Source organism: Saccostrea cucullata, unplaced genomic scaffold (assembly GCF_032062105.1).
Source record: "Saccostrea cucullata isolate Sc308-1 unplaced genomic scaffold, CSIRO_AGI_Scuc_v1 ctg11207, whole genome shotgun sequence".
In the NCBI taxonomy this organism is placed as follows: domain Eukaryota; kingdom Metazoa; phylum Mollusca; class Bivalvia; order Ostreida; family Ostreidae; genus Saccostrea; species Saccostrea cuccullata.
Window position 1 is genome coordinate 1 of NW_026923108.1, and position 21,455 is coordinate 21,455.

General features: G+C 32.2%; 1 protein-coding gene across 1 annotated transcript; it reads left to right on the forward strand.

Moving 5' to 3' along the window:
• Positions 1-2,178: 2,178 nt before the first annotated feature.
• LOC134263186 (fibroleukin-like) lies at positions 2,179-19,700 on the forward strand. The gene is made up of 6 exons (XM_062745494.1): positions 2,179-2,428; positions 10,067-10,203; positions 10,365-10,461; positions 10,888-11,055; positions 19,490-19,652; positions 19,691-19,700. The coding sequence occupies exons 1-6, from the start codon at positions 2,179-2,181 to the stop codon at positions 19,698-19,700; spliced, it is 825 nt and encodes a 274-aa protein (XP_062601478.1).
• The last annotated feature ends 1,755 nt before the right edge of the window (positions 19,701-21,455 follow it).

The window sequence follows — 21,455 nt, forward strand, 5'->3', positions numbered from 1 at the left end:
CAATCCATCACCATAGTTGCAATGCCTTATACACTCGTAAAGTAAAAAAAAACTCGTAGAATGAGAATAGTTCCGAAACGATATTAAAGAATAAAATAGGATTTTGAATTGAAAATGAATACCAAAACAAGCCCTGTTGAGGAAATGTATGTCTTAAACCTTAGAAAATTAACATAAAAGCGAAAATTCAACTCATTTTTAAACGTCTTCTCTTCGATTCGTATATACCATGGTTACACTCAGGACTAGTACGCACTGAGTGTTAGAGGTATATCTCCTTTTTTCCTTGATATATTGTCAATACACGGAACCCATTCTGTCGTTAATCCAGGACCGTAGAATACTCAGCACAGTTAAGGTTACAAATGACAATATCAGCCATTTTTTAAGATAAAAAAATACATACTTTATTAGGATGGGAGATTCTTTTTAGGGATTCATTGATATTAAAAAAAAAATAATGTAGTTTAAATCTAAATGTCGGGGACATTGAGATTTTTTTTTATTTATACTTGTCACGTGATGTCGACGTCATATTATTTTTGCAATTATACTTACAGCTTAGAGGTCATCTATAAATTCCAATAATGCAAGAGCATAACAAAGTAAAAAAAAACATAGTTTAATCTATAATCCTTTTCAACACTATATGTAGTTTGTGAAAAGTGATGCGAACCTTTATAAATTCCCTTTTTTAATTGCTAAAATTTAATTTGTTAGACGGCAGGTTGAATATTTTTCTGGTCAACTACAATAAATATAGCTATAATTAATTTATTGCCAAGATTTCATGAAGTTCGCAGCACTTTTCAAATATCTTAAGGCTTCTTGACTTTATGTTTAAAAATTTGACAAGATACATTGAGGATATGCCCTTGCAATAAATCGATTTATTAGGACCCTTTCATTACTTTTTCAATGAAACTGCATACAAACACACGGCAGTATCACTTGTCTGGATAATGTATGTATGTTTCTATATGCAGATTAAGCATTATTTCTACAAGCCCAAAGAATATTGTGTCTGACTTTTGAAGTTAAAAAAAAATATTTCATAACAAAGATGAAATCTTAGCTATTCACCATTTTGGGTCTCAGTTTTATTTAAAAAAAAGGTTATTACAAACCCCTTATCTTGAACATGTAAAGTTAGAATATTTCCATTTAAGAAAGTATTTTATCACACCAAAGAACATTCTTAATGAGTATTCCTATTATTGTATATAACAAATCTACGTCCTTCTAAGATGTGTTCGGTCCTGTCCGAAGAAATTAAATCAAAAGTAAACTAGAGATACTGTGAGCAATGAAATCACTAAATGATACCCCCTCCTCTTAAATGAATATAACGACAGTGTCCATAGTCTGCTATGTGAACCAGAATACGTATCGGATCAAAAAGAAAAATAGCAGATACACAATGGCATACAGATTACTATATACCCTCCCGCTTTTCAAGCGGGGGTATAATAAAGCAATAATGATGTATCATTTTACATTATCATTAAGAGGTTAATGTAACAAACTTGAAATAAATTTATGAATTCTAAATAATATCTGAGAGTCAGATACATGTTTCTTTACCGATATACTATATACCCTCCCGCTTTTCAAGCGGGAAAAAATAAACCAGTAATGAAGTATCATGTTACATTAACATTTAGAAGCTAATGTATCAAATTTGAAATAAATTGATATATTCTAAATAATGTCTGAGAGTCAAATAATTGTTCCTTGGAACTTGATTTCGATATTGCTGATTTTTAGTTTTATTCAGAGTGAGGCGATAAAGAAAGATATATATTGAATTTCCATATTTCAAAGATAGCTAATGAAAAAAAACACTGTACGATATCACAACATAGCATGTATTCAGTCAGAGAAAAAAAACAGCACAATTTTCATTGCTATATTCTTAATTTCAATTTCAAAGAATACTTTTGTGAAAATTGATATTAACTTCAATAAAATCGATAATTTAACAACAGTAAAATAAAGAACTTAAATAACAATTAGCCAATCAATTTTCAGGCATTGATTTAGGTTCTGATATATATATCTGGCAGATATTAGACAACTTGGCAACATTTGACAGATTCACAAGTAAACGGCAGTTTTCTTCTTGAAAAGTTTAAAAAAATGAGCAGTTTGTGTGTTATCACTTTAATTGTCGCATACATGGATTTTTCCCAAGCTACAGTTTTTTCTCAAAAATATACTTTGAAAATAGAGTTTAACGATAAGAAATCTAATGAGGAACTTTTAGGAGAACAGAGTTCTCACTCTTTGACCGAGTGTACCGCCATGTGTCAAGGCGAGTGTAGCTTCTATGGATTTCATCCTCAGTTGAAGAAATGTCGGACCCACAAGAAGGTTTTTACGTCGGGACTGTTTAATGAGAGTGGCTGGAGATACTACTCATATGACTGTATGTATAACTGTTATTAAGGTCTTCCGTCTACACGGAAGACCTTCTAGTGATTCTAATTTTCTTATTAAGGTCTTCCGTCTTCACGGAAGACCTTATAGTGATTCTACTGTTTCTTATTATTATTCTTATTATTACTATTCTTTTTTTGACAAAATTTTGTGCAGGCGATTTTTCGAAAACTATTCAGCGGTTTTTCATGAAACTTTCACAAGATATGTGTCATTATATGAAGTTGTTACATCCGTAGAGAAATTTGGAAAATTCGCTTCTGGTGCCAAGTTATGGACAATTTCCTGATTTTAAAATGCGATTTTGTCGCCCCTTTTTATCGAAAATGGCTAAGGATATGAACTGGAGACTTATTGGAGATGATAGATTATGATTTTCTGGTTTGCAGAATCGCCTTTTCGTGGGTCGTCAATACTTCCGGTTGTTACGAAATGCAAATTTAAAAAAATCGAATTTTCTAACTTTTTTGTTTTTCAGTAATTTTCATTTATTTTCGGTATGTTAATAGAAACCTTCTCTATAATGCTTACTATCTAATTTGTTTGAATATTTATAAATCTATACTCTAGATATTAGCATTCAGAAATCTGAAGCGGGTCCAAAATGGCGGCTGTCTCTGTCAACGCCGACATTTCGCAATAGGGGTTTGCGGAGGCAGCCGAGCGTTTGCTTGAACGAAAGTTACATAAGGATAAATGAAATGTAAAGGAATACTTGGATTGTCACGTCTTAGTTACGTTGCAGTTCTGTGTCAAACTAACGTCTTCTATAATTGGTTTTGACTGGTTCTCAAAGTAGAAAAAGAAAAATGAAATTCGATACCTTATATCTTTTATGCATCACGGAAAAACAGATCTTAAATCATACTTATAAATAATACTTTCTCAAAAAAGAATATCGATTAATATTGAAAGTTCAGATCTTAACCACTGTTTTTCCTATGCACACTTGTGTCATATTAAACTAATAAATAAGAGAGAAATAAGAAAACGAGTTTTTAAAGATCTCTTCATGGAGTTTATTTTAGAATTCTTGTCTCAAAGACCTGATTCAAGTTATTGAGCATAAATGATATCTGATTCCTTGACCGTCGTAGGGCGAGCCATGTTTTTCGACCTCTTTCGATTAACTAATCGGGATAGTTCACTTTGGGGATAAACAGGAAATTGAAAAAAGTTAAAAATTCATAACAGTTTCATCGCTTTAGTGTTACATGCATATATACAATATGGAATTTGTAAAATGTGTTAAAAATATTTTCTAAACCTCGAATCTAAGGCTATAAGAACGTTTTTTTTTAATTTCATTGAAGCTATCACACCTATTTAATAGAACATTCCAGAGAAAAGGCGCGAAGATTAACTCCTGGCGTTTGGAGCTAAATTTTGAATAGTGACCAACCTTTCATACTTTTAAGAGAGAGGCACTGCTTCGTAGAGTAAATGTCCCAATTGTGTAATATTTAGTGTGCGTTGGAATTTTATACTGGCGACTTGGGTTCAATCCCCTTGTGTGCAAATCTTTTTTACATTTTCAGCTCGATTTTACGTTTTCTTTCCGGAATCGGACGGAAGACCTCTCGTTGCTCGCAACGAGTTTCATCTAGTTATTATTATTCTTATTTTTTTCCCCAAAATTTTGTGCACGCAATTTCTCGAAAACTATTCAGTAGTTTTTTGTAAAAATTTTAGGAATTATGCGTCATTATACGAAGCTGTGGCATGGATAGGAAAATTTGGAATACTCACCTTTGGTTCCAAGTTATTGACACTTTTCTGATTTTAAAATGCAAATTTGTCCCCCCTTTTTTTCGAAAATGATTTAAGATTTTAACTGGAGACTTGTAAGAGATTATAGATGATGACTTTTAGATGTGACGAATCACCTTTTCGTGTGTCGTCGGTACTTCCGGTTGCTACCGGAAGCGAAATTAAAAAGTCCGTATTTTCTAACTTTTTTGTTTTTCAATATTTTTCATTGATTTTTAGAATGTGAATAGAAACCCTTCTTATTAAGCTTACTATGTAATTTGTTTGAATATTGATAAATCCAAACTCTAGAAATTAACATTCAAAAATCTGAAGTGGGTCCAAAATGGCGGCTATCTCTGTCAACTCCGTCATTTCGCAATAGGGGTTTACGGAGGCAGCAGAGCGTTTGCTTGAACGAAAGTAAAATAGGGATAAAAGAAGTGTAAAGGAATACTAGGATTGTCACGTCGTTGTTACGTTGCAAACATGTGTCAAACTATGTTTTAATCCATGGTGCTCTCAAACGTCTTCTATAATTGGTTTTGGCCGGTTCTCAAAGCAGAAAAAGAAAAGACCAAATGTGCAAATGAAATACGATACCTAGTATCTTTTACTTTTTGCGGAATAACAGATTTTAAACCATAGTTATAAGTAATAGTTTTTAAGAAACATATACAGTAAGTATTAAACGTAACCACCGTTTTCCTAATGCACACTTGAATTAAACAAATAGAAAAGATAGAAATAAGAAAACCATATCTAAAAAGATAATTTAATGAAGTTTATATCATCATTCTTGTCTCAATGATCTCATTCAAGTTATTAAACATAAATGGTGTCTGATTCCTTGACCGTCATAGGGCGACACGCTTTTCGGCGAAGCAATTCAAGCTGTACATGAAAGTTTAAGTAATCGGGATATTTCAGTATAGGGATAAACAGCAAAATAAAAATCAGTTGAAAATTATAGCAGTTTCACTGAAATAGTGCTAGTTATCTATATACGATATGTGTTAATACGTTAAATATACTTTCTTAAAAATGAAATTTAAGCTATACGAACATTTTTTTTTATTTCCATTGAAACTATCACACCTATTTAATGGAACATTCTAAAGAAAAAGGCCCGAAGATTTTTTCGATTCGTTTGACGCAAAATTAAGAATAGTGACCCGCCTTTCATTATTCTAAGACAGATGAACTGTTGCAGAAGTATATAAATGTATATTTAAAACTATGGTCTCAATAGCGTAAAAGTCAGCGCTTTGGATTTTTGCGCTGGCGACCCGGGTTCAATCCCCTTTGTTTCCATGAAAAGTTATATCACTTTTCAGCTCGATTTTGCGGGTTTTTTCCAGAATTGGACGGAAGACCTCTCGTTGCTCGCAACGAGTTTCTTTTCTAGTTTCTGTATACTTGTTTTTATTTAAAGCCTCTCTGTAAATAGTGGGCTTCAAATTATGTCCTTTACGCGACATACATGCATACGAGAGCCATTGAGTCGGGATCTTTTTCGGGCCAAAATCTGATGCAAAATGGGACCTCAGTTTACACGGTCTCATTTGTAGGTCCAATCTCCACATCCTACAGTCGACTTGAACCGCGACGTAAGAAGTAGTTCCTGATGTCTAAGTTATATTTCCTGGCCAGTGGCTGTAGACTTATGTTAGTCGATTGTAAAAGCGATGTCACAACACCGGTCCTCATCAGCAAAATAGTCCTTAAAGTATTAGTCACATTATTCAGTAATGGTGTACACAATGGACAATCGATGAGTTTTTCATTAAAAAGGCTTGATTACCCGCCGGTGTAACGTTAAATTTTGACCCGGGTTAAAAGTTGTCCTGGGGTCATTTTTCAACGTTGAATACTGAGACCCAAGATGTTGAATTTAGACTTTAGTCCGTTGAAAACTGAGCCGGGTCGGGAAATATCGATCATGAAACCGGTTCTAAATTCAACAGCATAAAACACATAATTATGACTTGGTTTGATGTGATTTAACCAATGGGCGTCAGGAAGGGCTGGGGAAGGATGCTTAGCCCCCCTGCCCTTATTTTGTTAATATAGGCCTTGAACAAAGTGAAATTGAATTAGCCCCGCTTCCGACAGGCAGAAGAGTAAGTGGTAGTTCTTGGTAAAAAAGTGAAATTAGATCCTAACAACCCCCCCCCCCTTCCCCGAAATAGGATTTTTTTTGGGTTTGGACTACTAGTTTTGACAATGGACAAACATTTTTTTTTTCTTTTTTGTTAATTATTTTTTACACCCCCCCCCAACTTTCAATTTGTTCCCGACACGAATGTAATCAATACACACTTAATTCAGTTATGTTCCTAGAATAAATATGATAGATCTTAAAGTTACACGTAGTTTAAAATTGCAATATTTCGTGTAATATTTATTAAAAAAAATCATTAGTATATGTAAATCATTAGTATCTATAAATACTTTTAGTATACATAGTTACACAATATACAATTTGGTTCATGAATCTGTTTATCTATATTTCTTTTTTGCTAAAATCACTTCATTTATTTCAATCTGAAAATTCGTCATATTAGTATTTTGAAAATGGTAAGAGTTTAACGCATGATGCACGTACGATTTAATACCTGTTTAGTTATGCACAACATAAATAACATAATAACAAACTTGAAAAACGGATTTTTTTTTTCAAATTAAAAGGCTTAGTGATCTTTTTGGTATATTTAATCAAACAGTTCAAGAACGAACCCTACAATACATATTTATTTTGTTAAGTAGAAGATGGAATATGGGGGTAGGGGGTATCTCTGAGACTGAGATTCCCTAACAAAAAAATTACTATAGTTAACTATGGTTTACTATCGTTAACCATAGTAAACTAAAGTTATAACTTTGACACTTTGAAAACGTTTATTTCCTATGGTGATCATTTTGACACTTTGAAACACTTTATTGAAAACTTTGACACTTTGAAAAACTTTGGAGAAAACTTTGACACTTTGAAAACTTTAGCGAAAACTTTGACACTTTGGAAAACTTTGGCAAAAACTTTGACACTTTGAAAAAAAAATGGCGAAATCTTTGACACTTTGAAAAAACTTTGGCGGAAACTTTGACACTTTGAAAACTTTGACAAAAACTTTGGCACTTTGATTACAATAGCTTATTATAGTAAACTATAGTGAACTATAGTTAATTATATTTTTTTAGGGTCCTCGATTTCTTTGACCTTGGCAATCAGTGTCATCCGCACTTAAAATTCACCTTTGAAATCTCTGTTCATTCAAAACACTTTTTAGACACAGAAGTTTATAATGGAAGAAAATTTTAAGAATCAAACAAACTTGATATCAAATCTTACATAAAGCCTTCAAACAATTTCCAATATCTACACAGAGAAAGATCTTACAACCCAGCGGTATTCAAAGGTTTGGTTAAAGGTAAATGCAAAAGACATGTGAGAAATCCCATTGACACTGCTCTCAGTATTACTGTGAAATCACTAATTTTCGTGGGGGTTTAATTTTCGTTGTTTTCGTGGTATGAAGAATCCCACGAATTTATGTCCACCACAAAAAGTAAATTTTCATATACATAACTACTAAAAAGTTCTTATCCACGAAATCAAATCCCCACGAACCAACATTTTTTCCTCAAACCACGAAAATTTGACCCATCGAAAATATGTGATTTTACAGTATTCTACAAAACATTAAAAATCACTTGTCAAAGAGAGGACGCAGGGGTAATAAGGAAGCATACAAAATATTCTACCTTGACTAAATCGGTGCTACATTATGACGTCATAGTAGGCTAGATGACATCAATTTTATAACACAAGTTTTCGTAATATGGGCATTTAGAGACGTAATTCAACTCTAGAAAATGAATATTAAGGTGTAAACATTGATAAAAATTGTGATAAAAATCTACCACCGATGACGTCATATGCGTACATCAAGTAAGTTGAGAATTAATTATGTTTTGTAAAGAGAATTTGGCTAAGACGGCATGTACAAAGATACGTAAAATGAACTTTAAAAGGAAATCTCGTTAATGTTATGTGAAATTCATTAGGGGTTCAGTCAATTATAAAGGTATCCTATTTTATTTTCATCGATTTTATTCTTTTTCGAAGACAGTTAGCTATATAACGTATCCCGGTCGGCCTTTCCTCTGTCATTCTTGACAAAAATAATGCGATAGAACAACAATAAGCTGGATATTTCAAAATATAAGATTTGTACAAATGGAAAGTTTGCCCTTCGACAAACTTGGAAAGTGCTGCTAGAATCCCGAGTAAATCATGGTTTTACGAAATTCTCGATTCATATGTATAAAATTCTAAGCATCGGGTAAAGTTTCATTTGAATATGAGGAATAATTATTTTGCTTACCCAGCGGTAATTCTAGCAGCACTTTTTAGGCAAAATAGATGATTTTCAACTATATTATTTACTCAAAGAAAGTATTAAACTCCGGGGTATTGTTGTTCTGTTAGCCTTTTTATTAAGGAAAATTTCGCTATTAATAGAAGTCACGTGATGTCGTGGTGGTGATGTACGTCTTTGCGTTAGACACTCTTTTTGTCTGTTTGCAATAGTTAATAATAGTTTATGCTTATCAGCGGTTTTGGTAGTTAATCAAACTTAGTTTTCTTTAAAAAGTCTAAATTTCCCGAGAAATGACTTATATGCTTCCTTAACATACCCGCGGATTCTCCGATCCAGAAAGAGACCCTATTATCACAGGAATAATTGAAACATACAAAAATGAGATCTTAAATAAAAGTTTCGGCTACTCGAGACCCCATAATAAATTGATTAATTCGAGAGTCAAGGAACTAAAATATGCATCTTAAAATACTGGAATGAAACGAAAAGAGACACAAGATGCAAAGAAATATTTACTTCGGAACCAATTAAAGCTTATAGCAAAGACGAAAGCAAAGGCGATTATGATATAATTTTTGTATCATGTTTACCACAAGAATACACTGAGAAGATTGACCCTTGATGAGGCAGGTTTTAGGGCAAGTACCAGTTAAAAAAACTGCCGAACACTCTTTACAATATTTCTATATATAAAAATGAAAACATATATTTCCAAAAGAAAGCAGTGACTGGTTTAGAAGTTTGGTTTAAAGTGTAGCGTCCTTATGATTTTCATGGAAAAGTCTGGCTAATTGATGTCCTTATTTTTACACCAGATTTTCAGGATTTTTGTTTTATGCCCTATTCACAAGTTTGTATTTATGGATGCCATGGATTTTAGAAAGTATTGTCAAAAAATAATTTGCCATGCTTGAAGATGAATGAAATTGTGCACTGATCAAAATGTACATATATACATTGGATGATAGGCTTACTGATACTGATAAATCCTGTAAAAAAACAACCTCCAAGTTCAAATCATTTTCAAACTCTGAGGTGGGGTCAATTTTCAACGTGTTGAGGTCATCAGGGATAAGAATATAAATTAAAAAAATGAAAAATTACCCCGGGAATACATTCAACGACTTTTGGTCTCAATTCTTCTCAACGTAGAAAAAACACCTGGGTTCAATATTCAACGTTGAAAAATGACCCCCGGCTGAATTTTCAACTTGGATCAACATTTAACGTTACACCAGATTGATAAAGGCTTGATGATGCATCACTTATTCAAGCTGAAGTACTTTACATCGCTCGAACATTGGTGAACATTGTTTTTTTTGTCATTTGTACGTTAGTCGACTGTGAGCCAATGTTTGGTCCAACATCAACAATTATTTGCCGATGTCTATTTCCAATACTTACGACCTCAGATTCAACGAACACTTGACGATGCTCGCCAATACATAAATTGGCCGATTCTTGATTCAAGCATTTTATTTTTCCCTTTTCAGCAATTCCCTTTGATTGTGAAGATCTTCATGAAAATTCTGGCTCTAATTCTGGCGTGTACGACATTTACCCATATCGCACCATTACCATGCCTGTAACAGTGTACTGTGATATGAAGACAATGGAAGGAGGGTGGACTGTGTGTACAGATGTTTAAATTTATAATGCATATTTCATATAAAGTGTTCCGATTCTTAAAAACAATAATAAAATACGTATATTTTAGTTCGTATTATAATATTTGTAATAAACATTTGTTCAGAACAGAGAATTATATTGCTATAATTGTTAATTTTAAAGGCAATTCAAAAACGTGTAGACGGATCCGTGAGTTTTGACAGAAGTTGGACGGAATATAAAAGTGGTTTTGGTGCCCCAGAACAGAATTACTGGATTGGTAATCGACATGTTCTTTAAAAACTCAACCGCTTCAAAAACTAACAAACTGTCTCAATTGTCAAATAGAATGGAAATAAACGTAAAGATAAGATAGATAATATTTATTTAAAGTCGGGTACATCAACAGAGAACATTAGCTTTGAAGAGCTATTTTCCGACTACGTGGTTCAAAGAACTTATTTTGAGATTGAAGGATATATTTGTGACAATACTCTATGGTCGTGTTTGATTGAAATCTTACCAAAAAAAGAAAATAAGAAGAATCAATCTTTCGTCGTGATTTTCTTTAAAAAAAGCAAAATTCTACTTTAATGACTAGAGGTTATGGGAAATAGTTTGATTGTTTAAAGTGTATATATTCATATTCAAAAGACAATTATCGTATTGCAATAGACTTTGATTTCTATTTTATCTTACTATACAGGAAATGACGCCATCCATCTGTTAACAAAGGAGAATAAGGCATCCCTTTATGTTTCCATCACTCTACAGAATGGTACAACGCTGTATGAAATGTACGACGGATTCTCTGTCTCTAACGAAGCCGGAAAATATCAACTCTTTCTTTCAGGACCTGCCACGGGGACCTTAGGTACAGTGCATTTGCGATTAGTTCTTAAAATTTCATTTAAATTACGTATATCATCACAATTATACTTTTTGTGTTGAAAGATTAGTAAGTTAAAAAAAAAAAAAGACGATTTTTTTTTATATTCTGTATACTTTTTAGTTCCACGCTAATTAAACAGGTGTAATATTCAAGACTATCATTTACAGGTACAATTTATGAATTCTGCGGCTATTGAATTTGCTATTGTCAAGTAGATAAAATTCCAAATTATATATTTTAAATACAAATAAATTATGTTAGTTATATTTAACTAAGAAATTCAATAAAAACCCCTGCTCCACCATTATTATTCAGATTGGGTTTTCTGATAAATTTTAATAACTCTTATTTAAACTAAAACAAACAAAGAAGTTTGCAGAGCGTTATTTATCTGTAATGTCGACATCTTCACAAAAATTTGATGTTCAAAGAAAAAAAAATCATCGGACACATACTGTATAAACATATCTTTTAGCGAAGATTAATCATGGTATTATTAGAGACGGTGCCAAGATAGCTTCAAATTAATTGAACTTTAGTTGTAGTGAGCTTTAACAATCGCTGAAATTATATCTCGAATATCAATTTTTAAGGATAAATCGCTAAAATTCCCACTGAAACGGAATTCAAATTAAAAAAAACAAAATTAAAAACATTTTAATGCCATTCATATTTGCGATTCCTATGTTTTATTAAAAGAAAATCGTATATATATTTTAAAACATTTAGGTGTATACCATATCTTACCTCCATATAATTTTGAATTATTTTCTTCGTCTTGTATTTGATAATTTTTAAAGGCATCATTTCTGAGAGATATTATTTTTTCATCTTTTCGTGTTTACTAATATATCACATGGTCTTTACACAACAAACACACACACACAAACCAATGCATTGAAAATGTAAAACGCCTGGGGTTTATTATTACACAAAAAATGGTGCTATATGAATTGTGCATCGTTTTGTTGGATTGTATTTCTTTTAATTATCTCTCTGTACAGGAAAAATCATGTTAAATTGTGTTTCTCATGTACATGTTCTTCATTATTAAGATTTAAATTAATAATAAACAATTACAACACCCAATAAAATATATTTTAAAGTGTGACATGTCTGGGGTGTATTGTTACACTAGAGAGGATGTTATATAAATTTAGCAGTGTGTTGTCTTGTACTTTTTGTTTTAATTACTTTTCTTTACAGGACACGATATGATAAAATGCGAATCACAGATGTACTTCAGTATTAAGTACAGCTATTTGCAAGAGTCAGGCAGGGGGTGATTCATGACCATTTCAGATTTTTACAAAATTTTAATATGTTGCTTCATGGACCAAGGGAACATCATTGGACAACATAATTTTTTTGGCCAGCCTTTGTTGCCATGGAAACAATGCACCATGTAAATGCACATGGCAACCAAGCAAAAAATTGAAAAATATGTGAATTTAACTATTATTGAACACGGGAACAGAGCTTTTTTGATTATAGTACCATAAATATTTTTTTTCCTGAGAAGTACATACAAAATGATAAACGATTACCATAAGAATAAAGTCATATAGGATTTATTAAAGGTGCTGAATTTCAATTTAACATAGCTCATTTTATAAAATTCACTTTTTACAATATTTCTTCAAATCCAACATAATTTAGGAGCATAATAAGAAAAAGGCACGCATGCTAAAGAATTTTGATAACATGGGATAGGAAGAGCATATTCTTAATTTTAATAGAATGAAATAAAACCCATGGGTTTTTGAAAAATATTCTGTTACCATGGCAACGAAATGTCACAAAAAATTATTTTTCACAATAAAAACTATTTTTAGGAGCATAGTAAGAAAAAAAATCCCACATGTTAAAGAAATCTGAAAATGTGGAATAGAAAGAGCATTTTCTTAATTTTAATATAATTAAATAAAACCCATGGGTTTTTTAAATAATATGCTGTCACCATGGCAACAAAATGTCACAAAAATTCATTTTTCGCAATAATAACCATTTTTTAAGAGCATAGTAAAAAAAAACCCACATGTTAAAGAAAACTGAAAACATGGGATAGAAAGACCACATTCTTAATTCTAAAAAAACAAAACAAAACCAATGGGTTTTTCAAAAATATTCTGTAACCATGGCAACAGAATATCACAAAAATTCATTTTTCAAGATAATACCAAAATACATCATTTTCAGAGTATGCTGTGGAAAAAATAGCACAAGCACAAAAAATTTGATAATATAAGATAGAAAACGTTCTCCTAAACCTTGGAAATATTAGATAAAACCAGTGGATTTCTCATAAATTTTTGTAACCATGGTAACAAATTATTTTTGTAATGCTTTTTAAAGAAATTGTCTTTACAAAATATCCATAAAATACAAAATAATAATTGATTAACATATATTGTGTTATTTTCACAGTTTATTTTAAATGCATGAAAATATATTATTTTAAATATGCTTTTGTGATTTGTAACTGGTTACCATGACAACATCTCCAAAAATATTGCCTATACAGTTTAGCCAATGTGAATTAGCTTGTATGAAGAAAACTATATGAGCGGCTATTAGCTAAAATATTGAAATACACAACATTTTTTTGTACCTACCTTTATTTTAACAAATATTTGGTTACTGTGGTATTTGCGATTAACCATTCATGAGACATGATCTAAATATTTCAATTGTATTTTTAAAGCAATTTTTGGAAAAAAACATCTGTAAATGTACTTTTTGCTGAAATATATTGATAAAAATAATTACTTTTATGAATTTGAGGGTGAAAATGAATGTGACTGCTCCATGTCGCCGGATAATTGTGTCGGTCGATCATGTACTTTCAGCCCACAATTTAGTTACCAGACCATCGGCTTAAATGTGATCTAGGCATAAGTTGCGAAACTCGCGAATATTTATCGTTTGCGAATTAAAGTTGGTTAACAGTAAAGAGACCTTGGAAAAATGTCAATTTAACATTATAAAGTGTATCAAATGTCAAAAAATCATGTTCTTGACTAGATAGGCAAACTAAAATTCAAAATTTTATGTTGAAGGGGTAAAATATTCAATATCCTTGGGTGTATTCTGGTCTTAGTTTTAATGAAACCCCTTTTACGTTTGGAGGAGCTTAAAAATCAATATCTTTTGTTTTTGGTCTGGATTTCTTTCAAAAAGTTTTAAACTGACAGTGTCTTTATTAGAATTTTTTTGCCATCGTTAAGAAATGTGCCGTTGATGTTATCTGTATCAGCTGTACAGGTACATCTATGTGTCCTGGCTGCTAAATAGGTGCTCCAGCTAAATTCCTCTGACATAATGCTTGTGGTTGTTTCATCAATCTGGAAAAAAAACATAATTCAAAATTTGAACTTTGTTAATAAAATAAGTATTCCATTAAACATTTTTTTCTTGTTGCTGTTGAAGGAAGAGAGTAGCCAAAGTTCGTTTTCTCTATAATCATGATCATGAATACAAAAAGGCCATGGTCCATAACACTCACCGGAGTAACTGGTCTTGATGTTCTACACCAGATTTTCCTACTTGTAATACCTATTGTGGTCTAGGCATATTCTAAAGGAGAGAGGGGCCTGCTTTAAACAATTTAGAGTCAACACTTAACCCCTGGATGCTCTAACATAAGTTACAGGTTTTCTGACACAGTGTCTCCCTATTTTTCTCTTTTCTTGATTATCATCCCATGTAAGGGGTCTTAGCCCTGCCAAGTTTGGTAAAAATTGGCATTGTGGTTCTTGAGAACAAGACGCCCATGGGCCATATCGCTCACCTGAGCACTGTGGTTGTGAAAAAGTAGAAATTGATTTATTATTGAGAAGTTTTAATCCAGAAGTAGTCTCTAGAGCAATCATGGCTTTGCAATTCTTGAGAAGGAGATTTTTAAAGAAATTTCCCATATATTTCTATGTTAAACTTTGGTCGGCCATTTTGACCCCGCCTTACTCAAAATTTGAACAAACTTGAATCTAGGATGTTTACCCATAAGTTTCATCTTTCCTTGCACAGTGGTTCTTGAGAAGAAGATTTTTAAAACATACCACCAAATTTTCATTATTCCCAATTATCTCTCCTTGAATGAGGGCGTGGCCCTTCATTTTAACAAACTTGAATCCCCTTTACCCAAGGATGCTTTGAGGCAAGTTTGGTTGAAATTAGCCCAGCGGTTCCTGAGAAGAAGTCGAAATTGTTAAAAATTTACAGACAGACGGACGCCAGACAAAACATGATCAGAAAAGCTCACTTGAGCCTTCTGCTCAGGTGAGCTAAAAACCTCAGCTCTACAATTCTTCTCTAAATTTTCAAGTGATGTAACCCTCACCCCATCCTTGCCTGAAGTAGTTAGCTGTTATTTGATTCTGAATATTAGTATGACTATTACAGCCTTGCTCATCTGAAAAGGTTTTTTTTTCAACAATAAAAAATCTGTTTAGATATGCTGTATTTTATAGATTTCAATTTGTAACTTTTTGCTGATTTCAGTTTTCAATATTCAAAAAAACATTTGTATGGATTGAACAAAATAATGAAGATGACACTGTGTTACAATAATACATCCTTTACTCATATTTGGCTTCCTCGTACATGTAACTGCAGTAAAAATTTGTTTAGTACAAACATGGACATTGTGAATTCACAGATATAGTGAAGTTTTCTTGGATCCCCAACTATATAAATTTTACGAATTTCAAATATGTATATTACGAATTATGAATATAGCGAAGTACTTTTACAGGTCCCAGTAAGTTTGTTATAACCGAGTTGTAATGTACATATATGTGTAGATAAATGATTTAACAAGAGTCTTAGGGCCACATCACTCACCTGGCTTGGATAAAAATCAAAAATAAGCTTTGTATTGAAAAGCTTAAAGCATATGTGGTCCTGACCTCTCCTGACCTCTCCCTGTAAGGGAGAGAGAGAGAGGGAGGGGTTTAATTTGAACATAACTGAATCTACACTAAGGATGCTTACAGGGTACTTATTTTTGACTAAATGTGCGTTTTTCCCTACAAGTTTGAACTTTCATTGTGACCCCACCCTATACCTGGCCTTTGTGATCCCACCCTATCCCCTGGGTCATGATTTGATCAAACTTGAATCTACACCACCTGAAAATGCTTTCATATAGATTTACCAATCACGGCTTGCTGTATACGAAAATATTTTAAAATATTTTTTTTTGATATATTCCTATGTTTAACTTTGATCATCCGTTGTGGCCCCGTCTTACAACTGGGGTTCATGATTTGAAAAATTTGAATTTACACTACCCGACAATGGTTCTACATAAGTTTCATCTTTCCTAGGCCATTGGTTCTTGAGAAGATATCAGTAATGCTATTAATTTTGTAGTTCTCTCCCCTTGAAGAATGACAATGACAGACAAAAGACAAACTTTGATCAGAAAAGATCACTTGAGCCCTTGACTCAGGTGAGCTAAAAAATTCAGAGAATCAAGATCAGAAGATACCTAATTCAAAGTCTCTAAATGGCAGTGTTCACTATAATTCAGCCCTTAGTCAGAAGGTCCTTGATTGCTAAATGAAAAGGGATGTTCTTAATGATAACAAAAAAAAGTGCAAGTATTCAACACAAAATACCAAATTATCTAATGATACATAAATAATATAAAGTATATGTAACACTAACGTTAGTTGAATTCATAATCTTTTCTTGATGACGGTGGTCCCCAGTTTTTAAGTTTACATTACCTTAGCTGTGCAGTGTTGTCAAAGGGGATTTTGAAATTCAAAACAAGGCTCAAATTGCATCTGAAATGATAACAAATAATGAAATTCATTATAATATGACAAGAGAATGCATACATTTATTTAACAATTAAGCTAGTGAATTATTGATAATTAAATATTCATTTACCTCCCCCCCTCCCCTATGTACTAGTGATATCATCATGAATTCATACTATTAGTTATAAATTGAAAAAGAGTTCTAGTTTTGTAGGATCAAATTTTATTTTTTTAAGTTTTAAACCTAAATTAGACGAAAAAATATTGGCAGAAACCCATGCATATTGTATGTGCGCTACATGCTCCCATATTTATAAATCTCTCTCTTTCTATGTGTGTATTTGCTTGTAGTTATATTTGGGAAGCCCCCTTCCCCCCATTTGGATAGGGTTTTTTGGCTTTTTTCAGATTTTTTGGGGAGATTAACACCCCTTCCCCCGTTTCAACTGATTAAACCATAGCTATACCTGGCCAGTATTTTATTGGTTGTTTTGCTTGTCAATCAAATTTTGAAGGACCCCCCACCCTTATTTATAATTCAAATAAAAGGAAATGCAATTGAAGAATATCATACACATATAATATAAGTTTGGAAATACAGACTTTGAAAGAGCACAATTTTACATTTTGATTAAATGAATAAGAAAAATAGTAATTATGGTTTTGCCATAACATCTGGGTTTTTTCAGGACTTAATTAAACATTCCCTATTTAATAAGGACCCATTCAAAAAACAGTGTTTGAAATAACAGTGCGCCTGACTGCCCGAGACGCACAAATTTTTGCTGTGGGCTTACGAATTTACACATATCGATGCCAAGCTGGACTTGTTTAAAGTTTTCATTTATTAAAATTTATTAATTTGATTAAGCGCATCCGAATCAACTAATGGTATTAGGAGCAGTACAGGATTTGTGACTAAAAAGGGGGGGGGGCATGGATAACTTTGTTCAGGCAAGGGGTCTTGATAGTTATGTACCAAAGTACAGTCATATGTTGGTAATACCATAGTTTGAATGAAGGGGGTCCAGGTGGGAAAGCCCCTAGGAAGCTCCTGAGATTTCATGTGTTTAAGAATAAAATTAGGCAAAAAAAGTGGTATTGTACAAAGGTATGGCATTATTAATATAATACTTTCCTACAACAAAACATGTGCACTATTATATTCATATTGAAGGCAGGGGGGTATCATTTGCTCATTGCTCACAGTACCTGTAGTTTCAAATATCAATTTTACAAAAGTTGAAAAGAACGACAATTATTTTCTCAGGCTGGTAGATTTTTAGCAGGACAGATAACTTTTACTAGCAGTCAGTCTGTATGTTTGCTATCAATTTTTCTTGACTTTCCCCTTTTTCAATTTCAAAAGAAATAGTCAAAAGTGTCTTTGTTCAGACATTAGTCTGAGTTACGTATTGAATACCTACCTGATCTAAAAATACATCCATAGAGGCGCCGAGACATAGAAAAAAATATGCTCCATCCAATCTCTGCTGTGGCTTTCGCTACTTCTTGCTTTGACTTCATGTATGCTGAGGTCGAGGACTTCGTCCAGTCAACTGTTTACATCACGCAGTACTAAGGGAGTATTGGCGGAAAGGAGAGATACCCATCATACTGTAATCCCCAGCAGCAAGCTAGTGTTCAAATTCCAGTACAAAATCAAATGTTTTTCCCCAAAATTGACTGAATTTAAGTAGTTTTTGATGTTATTTTTAAACAAGTTAGCCTTTGTCAAAACACTCAAACTCTGTTCTCATTTAGCATGTTTAGGAAATAAAATTTTGTTTTTGTCAGATAAAATTAAGCAAATTGCAGGCAGTTATTTTTTTTTTATCATAGGCTTATATTTTCTAATAAAAATTTTATACTTACATGCCCCTTGGATGTATGAAAACCGACAAAACTTCAAAAATGAAGGTGAAATCACAAACATTTCTGAATCCTCACCTTCTAAACTGAAGAGTTAAATACACTGTTTCCAACCCCTTTTACATAAGAGTGCCAAGGGAGATAACTAGAATTTCATGTTTTTACATAATTTAAAATCACAATACACTGTATATATTCGTAATTAAAATAACCCTTGGATTTTTAATTACTTTTTACTCTTTGATACTAGATATTCAATATTTTACAATTCACATTCAAGGAGAGTGCCGGCCTTCTTAAAAAATCACCTGCACGTACAGACACCTCTCAATGGATATTGTTGACTGTTTCAGTACAATTGGGTATATATTGAATTCATTTTTTAATCAACTATGCATGAAATCCATTTATAACTGTGATTAAGTATTTAGTTTGATGTATCTTAATGTAAATATGATATTTTTTAAAAATCGATCACTATCATGAATCACTTATTTTCATTTCTGCCTGGTTCTTATAAATAGCTGTACTTAAGATTAATGTGATGTAAATTAATTATAAACAATACTCATTATCTCCGTTCTATATATTCTATAATTATTCAGATATCAGTATGATAGACACTTGGGATACTAGGACGGACCTACATAGATATTGTCGCTCTTTCCAGCACCTAAAGCCATCTATTTTAGAAGTACCTCAGTATTATTTTTGATAACTAGATTGAAGATATGTAAATCAATTATCTCTCTGATTCCTTTTGTTTAATTTTACAGGTGACAGTATGTTAGAGACTAGTGGTTCTTATGCTAATTTGTCTGGCATGTTCTTCACCACGAAAGACAGAGATAATGACAGAGCTAGTGGTAACTGTGCTGCTGACTACAAAGGAGGGTGGTGGTTTAACTCTTGTACCTTTACCTTTCTTAACGGTCCCTGGTACCCGGAGTCCTGGCCCGAACCGTGGGATCCCACAGTGACGGGTAGCACATATATCAGGGGGACCACGATGATGGTAAAACGTCACTAGGTGAACCTCACAAACAACCATTTGTTTCTTTTACTATGACAATTTTTGAAATAGTTATTAGACATTTTTTTTGAACAATATGATATACTATTTGTGAAGCATTAATTCAATTCTTATTTTTTTAACAGATGAAAGACCATCCATTTATTATGCAAACCCTCAAGAGACGATTTTAAATTAATTTTTATCGCTGAGTTATTTTTTTTTTCAAATGTTTAACATCAAGTAACAAACATGTAAACAAATATGTTTTTTGGTAAAGAAATGGGGTGATCTATTTTGTAAAGCAGTGAAATATGTACTTTATATGTGTTGTAATAAATGTGAAATTACAATTATTTATCTTTTTTACAAACACTGATACATGAAGATGTATGGAAGGAAAATTAGGATGTAGATTGCTTTATTAAAAAACCTATTATAGTTGAAGATGTTTAATCCAACATATGTGCAATTCGTTTTTCTGTGGTGTCTGCTATTCATTTCTCATTTGTACTTACGTCCATGATCTTTACACGTTGCAATTCTACACCTTGATCATTCCAACACATACATTTGTTATCTGTTTCTCGTGTGTGTCGGATAAGAGAGCCTTCATTGTAATAAAGATCTTAAAATGTTTATTTTTTTTAAAAAATAGGAATAATTGATGCGCATGTCTTGGAGTATAATACGTCCAAGATTATTCTTCTCTAAGAATATATCCCTATTAATTTCAGCCATGTATTATTTTAAATGGATGAGCATTTATTATCTAACATACAATATACATTTGTGGTATCTCTCCATTATATAAACATACAGAGAGAACATATTTTCAATTCTATATGAAGTTCGTCATAGTTAATCAATACGTGACCTAATCACACAGCGCAATGATCTCTACCGGTACATACATTATAAAATGACTTCCTCTGCTTGCTATCCATGTATAAAAATTGAGCAAAATAAGCAAGTAAAATAAGAATTGTTTTATTTACAATATAAAAATATTTCGTACATTTTTTTTTTGGGGGGGGGGAGGGGGGCTATCGATTTAACCTGCGTACATAGAGAACATACACATAAAAAGTTAGTGTTTGTTTACAAGTTTTAAGAAACTTTTGTCAGCTCCACAGTCTGTATCCTTATTTTTTGGGAAGACCTTTTGTGAAAATTCTATGAAAAACTATAATTCTTTCATTCAGGTCTTCAATCCCTAATAGGGTCAAATTTCATGAAATACAAACAAAATTAAATTATATTAATTTAACCCATTTTCCACTTGAACACATAACCCGCCTATTCTAATTTATAAATTAGATTTAAATAACGTTATAGAAAATTTATAGTCTGTCAGTTTTAAGCCCCCAAATCTATTGATTTTGAGTCGTTACATTTTTCTTCACTCTGTGAATTTTATTATTCTATAGGAATTTTTTTTTTCAAAAGCTCGCTTGACATTATAAGTAGAATTTGGTAAAGTAAGGACAATGACTCATGGAAGAGTTATGGAAGGTTAAAGAAAGAAAAATATTCTATTTTTTTCTAATCAAAGGTAGATTTAGCCTACAGGTTTTCACTGTTCAGAATCATACTTAGATGTTTACAAAATGTATTCAAAGTATGCTTACAGTAAATAAACTGCAAAAGACTTTGTGTAAAAATCATAGGAAATATACGATGTTGTAATAAACGTTGTTATCTTAAGGACCATCCTTACAATATCAGGA

Bases quoted from the DNA above. Each gene is read 5' to 3' on its own strand.
- LOC134263186 (XM_062745494.1), top strand. From the start codon at position 2,179: ATGGATTTTTCCCAAGCTACAGTTTTTTCTCAAAAATATACTTTGAAA. The intron at 2,429-10,066 runs GTATGTATAACT...TTCCCTTTTCAG, and splicing joins GAGATACTACTCATATGACT to CAATTCCCTTTGATTGTGAA. The intron at 10,462-10,887 runs GTAATCGACATG...CTTACTATACAG, and splicing joins AGAACAGAATTACTGGATTG to GAAATGACGCCATCCATCTG.